The sequence below is a fragment of the Bacillus rossius genome, chromosome 15 (genome assembly GCF_032445375.1).
Source record: "Bacillus rossius redtenbacheri isolate Brsri chromosome 15, Brsri_v3, whole genome shotgun sequence".
Taxonomy (NCBI): Eukaryota; Metazoa; Arthropoda; class Insecta; order Phasmatodea; family Bacillidae; genus Bacillus; species Bacillus rossius.
Genome location: NC_086342.1, coordinates 42,982,032 through 42,996,336, shown reverse-complemented (window position 1 = coordinate 42,996,336; position 14,305 = coordinate 42,982,032). Strand labels below are relative to the sequence as shown.

The following is a 14,305-nucleotide window of genomic DNA, read 5'->3' as shown; positions in this document are numbered from 1 at the left end:
AGTGGAGGCATTACTTGATAGGAAGAAAGTTTCAACTTATAACCGACCAGAAGTCTATTTCTTACATGTTTAACATTCGGCATCCTGGTAAAATCAAGAACGAAAAATTTACAAGATGGCGGTTAGAACTTGCTCCTTACAACTATGACATCATCTACAGACCGGGGAAGGAGAACGTGGCGGCTGACGCTCTCTCTAGGACTTGCGGCTCGCTCCATACCTTCGACAGACTTGTCCACTACCACAAGGCTTTGTGTCACCCAGGGATCACCCGGATGGCTCACTGGGTGAAGAATCAGAACCTTCCCTACTCCATCGACGAGATACGCCGAGTCACGTCTTCCTGCAGAACATGCTCCGAAATCAAACCTCGCTTTCACAACAAGCGGAGCACCCTCATCAAGGCCACCACACCCTTCGAACGCCTCAGCGTTGATTTTAAGGGACCATTACCATCCAACACTCCTCGGAAATATCTGTTAACGGTAGTCGACGAGTACTCCAGGTTCCCTTTTGCCATTCCTTGCAACGACCTATCCTCCACAACCATCATTCAAGCACTAAATCAGATCTTTACACTCTTCGTATATCCTTCATACATTCACACAGACAGAGGCACATCCTTTATATCCAGAGAACTTCAATCATTCCTACATTCCAATGGAGTTGCTACTAGTCGTACTACACCATACAATCCGTGTGGAAATGGCCAAGTAGAATGTTACAATGGGATAATATGGAGAACTGTATCGCTGGCGCTGAAAACGAAGGGACTCGTGATAACGCAGTGGGAGAAGGTGTTACCTGAAGCGTTGCACTCCATCCGCACACTGCTTTGTACTGCTACTAACGCTACACCCCACGAACGTATGTTCTACCATAAGAGAAGGGCCAGTTCTGGAGTTACTCTTCCTTCGTGGCTTACTACACCAGGGAAAATTCTAATGAAGAATCACGTCCATCAAAGTAAATATGACCCCCTGGTGCAAGAAGTGACTCTGCTTGAGGCGAACCCTGACTATGCTCTGGTTCAACTTCCAGATGGTAAGGAGACAACAGTCAACATCAGGCATCTTGCTCCTGCAGGGGATATTGTCAACAATGAACCTAACTTAGAAGACGTGAATTTTCCAAACCTTTCTGATGATCCTAATCAACACACTGAAGCATCTGAAGACACCCAGCTGAACCTCACTCCAGAAGATTCATCTGAGAAGAACATGAATGATCAAGACCTACCTCAAGTGAACCCAATTCCGACTCCACCCAGATCTCCTCCCAGACCTCAACCTCCACTCCGGAGATCTTCCCGCACCACTAGACCTTCTGAATATCTCAAGGACTATGTCCTTAAAGGAAGAGGGGCGAATGTGGTGATATTAGTTTTAACCTCTTAGCAACCTCTTAGCAACCTCTTTGCATGAACATTGTTTAACCTTCAATATTACCTCTTATTCAAATCTATGTATTAATTCATGTAAATATCTAAGTCATGTTTTGTGCTTAATAAAGCCTTAGTTTCTGAAGTTAAGGTGTATTATGTCAGATATATAAAAAAAACTCAACACCAGTTAACATTGAATGCAGCGGTTGTGTGAATACATAGTTATTGTAATTTCAGCTAAAAACTTTTTTTTTTTTTTACAAATCAGTATGAATAAAGAAACCTTCCTTTCAGTGATAAATCAGGAACATCTCAAGTATATTAAAAATATATATTCAGCGGCAGCGTAAAAACATGCAATGAAAGATTAAAATTCCAATTTTCTTACAAACTAGTAGGAATTACAATTCCATTTCTTTGTAGTAAATCTAGGGATGTATCAACGAGCATACAAGCATTCTGGGATGTATGTAGTATGTGTTAGGCGCGGCGGGCGATAATTACACTAATTTTTATCGTAAACGTACTTTATACAACAGGGATTTAATTCTTTATCCTCTATTTATCTATGACATTGAATAAACTTTACTCCCACGTGTGTTTTGTTTTTTGAATTAACTATACCAGAGGAATTAAATTACCCTTTTTATACTTTGAATATTTTTTTTATTGTTTAATTTTAATGCATAATGGTAGAGTGTTATCAACATAACGTTAGATTTTACAGTGTAGAGCCTAGGGCTATACATTGTGTGTCGTATGAGGAGAGTCTCAGGAAGATTGCCCTGTCCAGGTATGTAGCATTTTTGTAATATTTTAGTCCCATGACTTATGAAAAATAACTAACAATAAAAATTCTAAAACTGGAAATTACTCTCTTAGTTTTACTTACTGCGTATTATTGCGATACTAAAATTAAATTCTCAGTTATATTATTTTAGGTTAGGTACACTTTAAATATTGTGAATGGTAGATTAGGTAAATGCTTTTGAACGGTTGGTAGGGTTGAAGCCACTTCGAAGGTAAAGATTTCACCGACGCACAGTGGAGTATTTGTACCGAAATCCTGGCCAAAAATATTTTTTTGATTATTTGAAGTCAAACAGTATAGACGACTTTTTGTGAACTATTTTTGCAATAAAACACTTAAATGAAGCTCTTGTGCACCAAAGAATAACTGGATTCAACAATAAAATAAAAGCAAAGCCTATTAAGTGGAAAGCTATTCACATTGCTGATTCATTTTACATTTACTTCTGTATTCATACCAGTCTTTATAGATGATAAGTTATTTACAAAAATGAGTTCAGTTTATTCTCAGCCTTCATTGTAATTTCTTGTGTCTTTACGATGAACGCGCACTGTGTTAATCCAAGTCTTCGGAGCTACAGCTACGGTTCTCCTCTGCTTCCTCGTAATTATATTCAGCTTCTTCATCGCACCCATCTTCGCTTCTTCTGGTAGAACGAATTTCAGCCATCTCTGGCAGAAAAAGCTCCAGAGTCTCGCTGCTATATGGCTTAGTTGTTTTCCTTCGCCTCTGTGTAGAGCAGCTCAAAAAAGGATCACTGGTTAACAGCAGCCTATTGAGGACATCTCTGATGCACACTTCTGTGTTAAAAATTTTCGGGAATACTTCGTCCTGTACATCCGGAAATGTTTTTCCTAGCCTCAGCAGCTTCTTCTGATAGCTGGCCTATAGGCAGAATAGCTTCTTTAATAACTGCAGCTCTGTGCATCAATACTTTGTGCATTGTTGGACTCATGGGATGCCAACTATAGAGGCTCACATATAGCTTGGCTGTTTCATAAGCATACTTATGAAATTTCGTCTCATCAATATGGTGCCCACTTGAAATAGCTTCCAATATTACTTTTAATCTTTTAATAAGTTCAACATTCACGCCAGTAATTCGTGATGCAGTGTCTGGTTCTGCAAAGAAGCGTCTTGATGTTTTCCCATCATTCGTAGTTCCAAATCCTTGCTTTGGAACATCAACCATTAATCCAAGTTCGTCTTTAAGCATTTTTTGAATGTTCTTTTTAGTATCCACAACAATTCTCTTCTGTTCTTTACTTCTTGCTTGCCAAATGCTAATTGGTATTCTGTATGACAAACGCAAAATTGATTCCAAAAACCTGATCCGTGTGTGCAGAGGGGACAGTCCAAACGTTAAAGTATTGGGGTTTTCTGTGAAATCCTTACATAATTTATTAAAATCTTTTGATGTAGATCCACAGATGTAACACCTCATTGTCGATGTCGTGCCAGTTGCAGCATTGCAGACTTTTCCGTCAACCATTGTTAACAGTAAAGTGTGTCGAATCTTCACAGCTCCATGAAAACTTGGCACTTCTGTTTCTTTCAATGTTTTTATTTGTTCCTGAATGTACTTAATTTCATCAAGAGTAACATCTGTAGTTTCATGTACAAAACGGATGCAAATTGACCTACAGAATCTTGTGGAGGAAGGTGTTGGGTTCTGCCATATAATTTTTTTCTCTGTATGGTTATTAGCAATTAATTTTATGGGCACACATGAGCTTTGAAAAATATTGGCATCACTATCAGCTATGTTTTTAAATTTTTGTTTGAACTGTGTTTGCTGAGAACCATCGCACCCCCATTTTGAGATTAATTCCAAATTTTGTTTTTCTTCTGATGACAGTACCTGTAACACTTCTTCTAAGTATTTGCATAACCTTGAAGAGGTGTGATCCAATAAAGACTGTAACTTAACTTCTGCTTTTGTTTCAGAAACGACAATGGAGTCTTCGCTTGGGTAACATTCTTTTTTTGATTTTGTGAGCAGTGAATAGCAAGGGTAAACATTTTTGTTTGCACTATAAATTACTTGATATTGCTGTTTTGTTAATTCCGCTTGAACAAAAATAGACAATGCTTCTGAAGGGTTGTGTTTTTTTTACTGAATTTCTGTTTGACAATAGATTTGTTTTAATTTTACTAGCCCTTGTTGGAGTCTCAGTGATTTTTTTCATTAAATCAGCAGCATCAGAATTTCCTGAAACTCTGTGATTCATTGATGCAGCATATGTTAGTTCTTCAGGGGTGAACTGTTGTCTGAGTTCTTCTGTTTTCCTGCGTTTTGTCCTCTCACTTGACACAATGAAGTCCTTCGTAGGACGACCGCGACCTGAGGTAGTTGATGAAAAGTTGGGCACCTTAATGGTATGCGATAACCATTTACCATTGTTCTGGAGAAACCGTTCCTCTTTGTTATTAGCTAAAGACCACCTTTTCTTAAAATCAGCTTTAAAATACCTGAGTAAGCGACTTAATGACTTTCTCTCATCTTCTGGGCACTTTGTTATGTCAGCTACTCTGTGTTCCATAAAATGAAGCTTTTCAACAATGGACCTGTTTGGAGATTCCCGGAGTAGTTCATATAATGACATTCTTGTAAATTCCTTTTCCATGTTCGGAACCTAAAACAAAATAAACTAATATTTATGACTGTAATTAATTATGAAATAAAGTTTATACTTACATATTATTTTAAAAAAATTATCTAAATCTTATTTACGGTTTATATTAGTATAACTTAGGCAATCACTTAAAAACCGATATCTTAAATCTTATCTATATCACGATAAATATAAATGTATAAGATTTTTAATTAATCTGTGTTAACAAAACCACATTTCCTATCACATTAATATCTGGATAAGAAGCATGATTGGGACAAAGAAAATAGTAAACGCACAGAACTTTGAAAGTGAATGTTGATGGGAATATGTCCACTCCGAAATTAAGAGAGGAGCATCACATAGGGTATTTTCCTCAATTTATTTTCTAATTCCCAGTCTCCAACACGTGCATATCTCAGCACTGATGAATCAACTGGCTCATAATATTAATTTAAGCACAAATATTGAATAGCAACTTGTACCTTGTTCTGTAATAGTTGTATTAGAATTTACTAGCGGTGCAAAACGTTTGGTAGGGACTGTAATGTTATTATTTCTTATTTAATAATGCTGGAAATGTATTACAAATACAAGAGCTATAATAAACCAAAGTAAAATTAGTTTTTCCGGTATCCTTTGATAGGCAACAGTCAAATTAATTAATCTGAAAACTATTGTAAAAATCCACACCAATGTTTAAAATTAGTGTTAAATAAAAATGGCAACTACATGCGGGAAATTTCTCTTCTGGTATTGAAACTTAGTGGGCAACGTATTAAGAATATGTTAAAACGACAGCCCGACAAGGCCCGACACACATTCAAAAAGTCTCTTGAATTCATAAATTTTTTCTAACCTTTCGAACACACATTTTGTCCTAAGTTTGTTATTTTTTATTACGGCACTTAAATAATTTTTCACAATAAAATATACATTGAAATGAAACAGTTACCTTATTTAACAGCTGTACGAAATTTCATGACAATATGTCAATCCTAACAGCTAGTAGAAACACGTATGTTGAAGAACACGAACGGTGAACTCTCTAGCACAAGCACGTCCGCACACATAGACATCAACTCTTCAACTAAGCGTAGCAGTCACCGGATATGACTCATGGTACCAAACTAGACCCTGCTCGACGCGCATGTGATTAGGCAACAAGAAAATACCATTTCTGCTGTGACTAAACAAAATATTTTTTTTTTCTTTTTTGGCCAGGATTTTGGTACAAATACTCCACTGTGCGACGTTACGCTCGACCATGCAGTTGTTTTCATCAAGGTAGCAGTTACCTACAGTAGTAGGCCTACTGATTAGTAGGCAATGTAATATTAACATGCTGAAATAAATATTTTCTTTACTTAATGACATATTTAGGGGTGCCTAGAACATCACGGATGGGTCCTAGTGAGCAGAGCTCACACGAGATTCACAGCTAATCAAATTCGGTGAGGCCCCTATGCCACACCGTTTCGTTGTTGCAATGTAAGGCCAGTCGCTTAGAGACCTGATGAATTCTAGTGTGTTATTTGGGAATAAAATCTTTCTCTGCTGTCAGGATTTTTGGTAGATTGCGCTTGTAGTTAGATAACATTAGCTCATGTCGCATGTGTTTCACTTCGGGCATCATGTTTTTACTCCCTTTTTTATTCTATCTAAGGTCTTCAGAGAGAGCCAAGATATTCACGCCCTTGTAATACAACTGCAGGGTGTAATAATTCTGAGGTATTGTCGTCACGCCTGTCAGCAGGACTCTGCAAGATCCTGGTCGGGCTGGAAGACGAGTATTGTGGCCGTGACGAGCAGGCGTGTTGCAGGGCGGACAGCTCCGTGGAGGTGTGGGACGTGGCGGGCGCGCCTCACGTGCAGTGCGTGCTGCCGGCGGGCCCCAGCCACTCGGTGGAGGCGCTGGCCTGGTGCGAGGGGCGTCTCTTCAGCGCGGGGCAGCTCGGCCTCGTGAGGGAGTACGACCTGCGGCGACTGTGCGCTAAGGCACGTACCGTTACAACTGCGTTCTCCATGCCTCGCACAAACTTCATTGCAAATATTATGATGTTAGTAGGGAGTGCTGGGCAGTTCTAACTCACCCCATGTGTAAATACAACCAAACACTATTTGTACCCTGATACATTGCCATGCAAGCAGGGGTGTAGTTGATTCGACTCTCAGTTGATTTTCCTCGAAACCTCAACCAGGGAAGGTGGGAGCAGTGTTGTGTTTTTGATTCCGGGAGGCACTGTCAATGCTTGGGAACAGTTACAAAGACCACCTGAAGAGGTTTACTAAAGACTGTAGGGTGTGTTGCAGGGGGAAAAATGAGGGCGAATCATATAAGCGGATAACAGTGTCTCTAACTCAATGAATCCATTTTCTTATGTTTCTTGAATAATTCTTGCAATGGGGAATGATTGGAGTACCAGCATAAAGCAGTAATGGCGTCTATCCTACAAATTGTGGGAAGTACACTCTTTTCTGTCGTAGCAGAGGCAGCATGTGTGGCTGAATAGTGCGTGTCAAATGAGGGCTAGCACAGAAAGGAAAGTTAAATTTTATTAAAATTTTGAGATGGAGATAGAAAAGATGGTGGTTGGATAGGATCTAGCTGGAAATGACGCCAGGGTAAAGTGGCGATAACTTGTTAGAAACTTAATGCTTAACTTTCTAAGATTACGGTATGTCAACTTGGTCATATGCTCAGTACAGATGTTGTGACCTAGCTTACAGAAATTGTGCTGGGTACCCCAGATCCAGAAATTTTCTCGAAGTAATAAAAATATTCTCGGAACGCAAGTTATCACAGTACATTGATCTTTACCCCATTTAGCTCAATATGTACACATTCCATTTGCATAGTTTAGACATAAGCCAATGTATTCTGTAATGAGATCACCTGTAGATTCATATTTATCACAATGTAATGTAATTGTTTAATGTGTTTGAAGTTTTTCATATCGCCATAAGGCAGTACATAATTCATAGGTGCTAAAGGTAGATAATAGTGGTTTTGCCAGACAGTGGGTAAGGAAAAATTAACAGATGTTTCGATGGTGGCAAAATCTGAACCTGAATATTAATTTAAATATACCCATTGGAAATTTCTTGACATGTTAGGACTGTACAGCAAGTTGATGTTACAATTGCATTTGTATGATGATGGAAACTTGGAATTGAGCTCTGATATGAAAATTTTGTAACGGTTCGTTACATACAAAAATAAAAAGTTGTTGAACGCCGATTGTAATTTTTGTTGTTTTATTTTTTAAATAGAATGCACAGATGAATACAATCATTTTTCACAGTTTTACTCACTCGTTCAACACGTACATCTGCCTGTCGAAAAATGCTCGCAGCCCGGGCGATGAAAATTAACCAAAAAAAAACACACGTAGTTTAAGTCCTTCAGTTATAAATACTGTAAGTACACGAAAATAGTGCGATCTCGAACAGGGCCGCACCCAGCGAAACCGAAATTCGCCACGAGCCAACTGCCGAGGTCGGTAGCCGCAATTTATAATTTAGTACTGTCCGAATGAAATATAAAAAAATTAGGTTAGCTTAAGACTCGGCATGGCTCTGACCACCAACGTTAAATTATCTCTTCACAAATTCTACATAATTTGACGAGAAGCCACCGAAAGCGACCTACTGGTGCAGCGATCGACGGACGACTGGTGAACTCATGTCACCGTCTCCTCCACGCAGGGAGTAGACGTCACATGACCTCACCGACCAATCACATGCACGCTTCATTCACACTTACAGATACACGCCAATAGGAAAACAGAACACACACTGAAAACAGTTTTCTCTCCATAGAGCCAGGGACTTTACATTTTCCTTCTCTCTCCCACATCGTGAGATAGGTAGCAGTTATCACACATTTCCCACGACCAGTTGTGAATCCCAGCTTTTATCTCGGTTAGCGGGGAATCCCAGTTTCTTTCGCACTCCCACTTACAGGCCTCTCCTCTTTCTAGCCATCACACCAGACACAGTCCCGTGTTCTAGAATCATTCAACACGTTAATGAACATTACCAACAGCAATCATAATACAAATTACTTTACAAAATTTAACTTATTTAGAAAAAACCTTAAAAAGTAGGCCAAAATAGGCAAAAATCTAGTACAGCGACTTCTTTGTGAATAATTACATACAAAATAGTAATGATTGAAAATGTCTGTTAAAATACCAGGTACATTCTTAAAACACATAGCAAGTTCAAATAACATCATAACATCTGATTATACTGTTTCATAACATATACATCACTCAAAAAACATTGACTTATTACTGCTTACATATACAAAAAAAAGTTTAAAAGAAAAACATTTAGCTGAGAGGGCAGGGGTTCTTGCAACGTTACAATTTTTTTTGGATTTTGCGTGATGTTGACTGATCTTTGTAATGCCTTCTTACTTTATGATCTCAAGGTAATTGTAAGATGCACATATTAGGAAAACATTCCATAAACAAACTGTTCTGAAGGATTCAAACATGTCCAACAACAAACACGTATCTGCTGTGAGGTATTAAAGGGCAAACTTTCCAGCGGCGTGCAGCAAACCTGGTTCTATGCAGATAGGGTGTGTACGTAGTCCCCACCACTCGTAACATCCTGGGACTCGTCCCAAGGGGACAACAATGCTTCCCTGGACTTGAGATGGTCGCAAGAGAACACCCCTGTGTTTAAGCCTCGAACTGCACATAGTCTGGAAACATAGAACGAGTGATGTTTATTTGGGCATTTTGATGCTGTGTGTTGGGTTATGCTGTAGTAACTCTCCAAGGTCACTTCTAGAACCTTAACTTCGTCTGAATTTTTCCACTGCAAAGGAACCATCCAGTAATGTTAAACCAAGGGTCACATTAAAAAAATGGGCATAGTAATTCTGAAATTTGTGGAAAACATCTACAAGCTGATTGATAAATTGCGTTAAGAATGTGTGCAACACAATTGTTATGAAGCACCGACTGGTCACCAAACATCTTTTGGCAAATGGGCAATGTGTTTTACTTACTAAAGCGAAGCTATGGCTGCAATTATTGCTTGAATAAGAATAGCCTAGGAATATATTTCACGAACCCACTTTGTCATATTGGTTAAGATAGCGAATAATTCAGCCACATGATTAACACCCTCAAATTGCTCATAGTAAGCAGACTATCGCACACACAAACCAAAAGAATACGTCACATGTATGGTACGTATGTGCTAATTCCAATGCAAAAGAATGTATTGCTGATCTTTTTGTTTTCTTCATTTTCTTCATCATCTGTCTCCTCTTGCTCAACACTATACTGTTGCAAAACAAAATGGATGATGTGATCATCTGCAAGTTCTTCACTAGTAGCAGCAGCGTCAGCTGCCAGCCATTCCTCTACATCAGCCGACGGAGTTTGCAAATGAGTGACTGAATCTGCAGTTCTGACTCTTCACTCTGGGAGGTGGGCTAGGACAAACCTTCTTCCATGATTTTTGTACACAGTGGTTTTCTTAAGTTCTTCCCAAACTTGACCAACTGTGTTAATCACATCTTTTATGTTGAGGCTTCTCATTGCTTCAAAAATACCTTCTCTAACAAAACACTTACGTATTTCCTCCTGTAACCATCAATTTAACTACTGAATAACATCCATTGGTTGGATTATTGAAGTCACAAGGGGGGGGGGGGGGGGGGGGGGGGGGGCAAAAACATAGCTTGTATGTCACCTTGTTGAAGTTCAGACTCTGAGGGGTATGTCTAGCAATACAATTGCAAGGGGTTTTTTGATTAAAGTATTTTTTAACAGCCAAAACAAATGCATCAAAAAACCATTCTTTAAATAAATTACGTACCATTTATCCAAGCACTTTTTAAAATTAGTAAACAGGAAGTGCTGAAATGTTAATGTTTTTGAAGGCTCTTGATTTCTTAGATTTGATGATTACAAACAACGGCAATTTATGGTCGCCATATGCGTGGCTGCACATTGCAATGGTCAGCCTGTCCTTCGCTAGTTTATGTCTGTGACAGTTTCATTCTGTGGCAAGGGGTTTATGAGGAAGCATTTTATAATTTAGCCCTGTCTCGTCAATGTTGTATAATTGATCAGCTACCAGTTTATTTTCTAAGACTATTTTTTTTTAAATTTTCATCAAACTCCTTACCTGCATCATCACTAACAGAAAGTTTTTCACCTGAAGTAGTAACTTGCCTAATGTTGTGACTATTTTTTCACCAGTGAAGCCAACCTCCACTTGCGTGGAATTCGTCTTTGTTGCAACTGGAAAGCTATTTCTTTTATGATGGGGCCTGAACGTGGGGTCCCCTTGTGATTGTCTCAGCAAGACCAAACCCACACAGCGTCATCAAGAGCTCAAGTTTTCGTTTTTCAAGTTTTGGTTTTTTCAATGCTTTTATAGTTTAAAAAGAAATCACCATCTGCAGTTAACAAAAAAGTTTTGAGATCTTTTCGGTTATTTTCCCAGTCTTTATGGTTGTCACTCCAACATCCATTTCAGAGACTTATTAGTAACTGACTCACCTTTGTCAAGTCTTTGCAGAACACTGAGTTTCTGTTCGATTGTGCACACAGCAAGTTTCCTTTCCTGAGTTGTAGCCATTTTTAGTCTTTCAGGCGCAACTTAATAAACTGTATGAAACTACACTGCAACTTTAAAAACAAAGGAATACAGTTATAAACACAGGAAAAACAGCAGATTAAAGAGTACAGTAAAGCGAACAGTCCGGCGGCACGGTGGTTTGTCAACTGAGCGTGCGTGAGTAGCGTGACTCAGACGGAAAATGGTCGGATAATCTGAGGAGACGGTTAATCAGAGGTTGGATAATAAAGTTTTTACTGTAGGATAATACATTTTGGGTCTTTGTTTAAGTCAGGCATTTGTAGTCTATTCTTAAAGTTACATTTTTGCCAGTAAAGTTTGTAATCTTTTGTAATAAAATATTTTCTTCTGCCTTTCCTCCAGCCAAAGTCTACTTGCGAGTAAATGGTAATTTTTTTATGAGATTGGTACATTTTAATTACAATTAAAGTAAAGTACCAGCCTTCAGTTAGCATACTTCTCCAAGACACCGTCTGTTGCTCATAATTTAGAAGTCACTGCCAGTGAACATACCGTTGCTATTGTGGCCTCATTTACAATCACACACAGTCACACTTTCCAACCTGGAATTTACTTTTTTAATTGATGCATTTGAGCCTAAGCTGCAATGAAGAGTTTCTGCACGAGTTTGGTTTGCTGTATGGGACAGTTAATGGTTTCTGACGAGTAAACACGAGGGCTGGTCGCTCGTGACACCCGGGCAGCTGTGAGCTGTAGGACAGGAGACGCAGAGAGTGCTACTGTCATGTGCCGAGCGAGCTCCTGTGTGCTTGCAGCGTGACGTCCCAGTGACGGCCGGACCGGCGTGGTGTCTCGACGTCAACCGCAGCAAGACGCAGCTGGCTGTAAGTAGCAAGGACCGCTGCTCCTTCGTAACTATCACAGTGACGGACGTCGGCAGTTCAATATGCTTGCAAGGAAACAGTAGCGTAGCCCTCTGCCAGTAATAACACTTTAACTAAGAATGTGTTGGTTGCTTACGTTTCCTTAAGGTTTCATAGTTATTTTATAATCATGTTTAATCTATTATGCATAGGTGTTTAAGGTGTTCGGTCTATGCTAAAAAAATCTTAATGAGTAATTAGTGATCTTGATTATGAATTTTAATAATTTTTTTTTTTTTAACACTTGCATGGTCAGTGAAATTGAAGTTTATTAATTACATTGGACTGTTTCTGGTATACTTCAACATTAATAGAAGGTTTAAAAATAAAAACAGCGGTGCCACAAGTTGTTTTGTTGTTGGGAAAACCTGTCACATAGGCGCATGAATACGCAGCAGTGGACCAGAATGTTCGCTGGGCGCTTTTTCGGCAGCTAATCAGGATGCTTTGGGGTGAAGTGATTCTCCAGACTTTCATTATTCAAGTTAAGTAGTCAACCCAAGAGTTGTTACAAATTTCGATGTCTTTAATCCACCTAGTGGTTTTGTGAACAAGTCAGCTGCATTATCATTTGTTGGCACATATTCAAACTTTACATCTCCTTCACTAACAACCTGGTTCAGAAAACATAATTTAACAAGCATATGTTTTGACCTTTCTGAATCTAGTCCATTTTCAGCTAGACACATTGCTCTTAAATTATCACATTTGATAATCAGAGGTTTGGGGATGAATTCCTCTTGCCCAAGTTCCCTTAAAATCATGATGAGCCAACGCGCCTCTCTAGCTGCTTCACACATGGATATGTATTCTGCTTCTGTGGTGGATAGAGCAACTGTACTTTGTTTTTTTGTTCGCCATATGATAGGGGCACCTGCCATTATGAATACCTGCCCACTCACCGACTTTCTGTCCTGTCTGTCGTTCCCCCAGTCTGCATCACAATAAGCCTGAACACCCAATAATTCCCTTTGATATTTCAATTTTAGCTCACTAGTGCGACTCAAATACCTTACTACATTCTTAACATTTCTCCAGTCGTCTTTTGTTGGGTTTTTGTTTTTTGTGCTTAGCCTGCTTACAGCAAAACTTATATTTGGCCTAGTTGACCCAGACAAGTACAAAAGTTTCCCTATTGCATTCTGATATGTTTTGTGGTCAAAAGGTTTCTCACCTGTTTCAGTTCGGTCATTTCTGTTTACCGGCAAAGGGGCTTCTCTACCTTTACAGTTTTCTTTGTTAAAACCAAAATCATTCATAATTTGTTGAAGGTAATGACACTGATCAATGGTAATGCCATCCTCACAATTATTGATACTTAAAGAAAGGAAATTACACATTTTTCCAAGTAACCTCACTTCCAATACCTTTGCAATTTCCAATTTAAACCATGCAACTAACTTTGGCTTACCCCATACACCTAAATCATCAACATAGATCCCTACAATCAACTCTTTTGATTTATTCATGTATACACACCTATCCTTTTCTGCTTTGTTTAGACCCATTTTTGTAAGGATGTCATCTATAGTTGCATGCCACTGTTTAGCACTTTGTTTGAGTCCATATAGGCTTTTCAAGAGTTTCCAAACCTTTCCATTTCCACCATCTGTATAGCCCGGTGGTTGTTCCACATATACATTTTCTTCTAAAGGACTGTTCAAGTAAGCTGTGAGTACATCAATATGTTCTACTTCCCAATCATTGAATACAGCCAAAGCAAATAATAGTCTTACAGTTTTCTTTTGTATTACTGGTGAATATGTTTGATGAAAGTCTACACCATAGACTTGGTTAAATCCCTTGGCCACTACACGTGCTCTGTACCTATCAGTCGAACCATCCACATTTTTCTTTTCCTTCAGTACCCATTTGGTCCCCAATACAGTTTTGTCTGCTGGCCTGTCGACAATCTCATACACACCCTTTTCTCTGAGTTGGTTCATTTCCTCCGACATGGCTTCCTTCCAATCACCAACGTCTTCCCCTGACACAGCTT

The 14,305-nt window shown here is 39.0% G+C and overlaps 1 protein-coding gene across 2 annotated transcripts in view; it reads left to right on the top strand.

Annotated features, from left to right (window-relative positions):
• Window positions 1-1,854: 1,854 nt before the first annotated feature.
• The window catches only part of LOC134539505 (U3 small nucleolar RNA-associated protein 4 homolog), a 101,069-nt gene continuing 88,618 nt past the window's right edge, over window positions 1,855-14,305 (top strand). Inside the window, exons 1-3 of one of the 2 annotated variants that reach the window (XM_063381582.1) lie at window positions 1,855-2,177; window positions 6,634-6,808; window positions 12,199-12,267. In XM_063381582.1, coding sequence (XP_063237652.1) covers window positions 2,074-2,177; window positions 6,634-6,808; window positions 12,199-12,267 — 348 coding nt within the window. In that variant the 5' untranslated portion in view covers window positions 1,855-2,073. The remainder of the gene's footprint in view (window positions 2,178-6,633; window positions 6,809-12,198; window positions 12,268-14,305) is intronic. The other variant, XM_063381581.1, reaches the window with a different exon arrangement.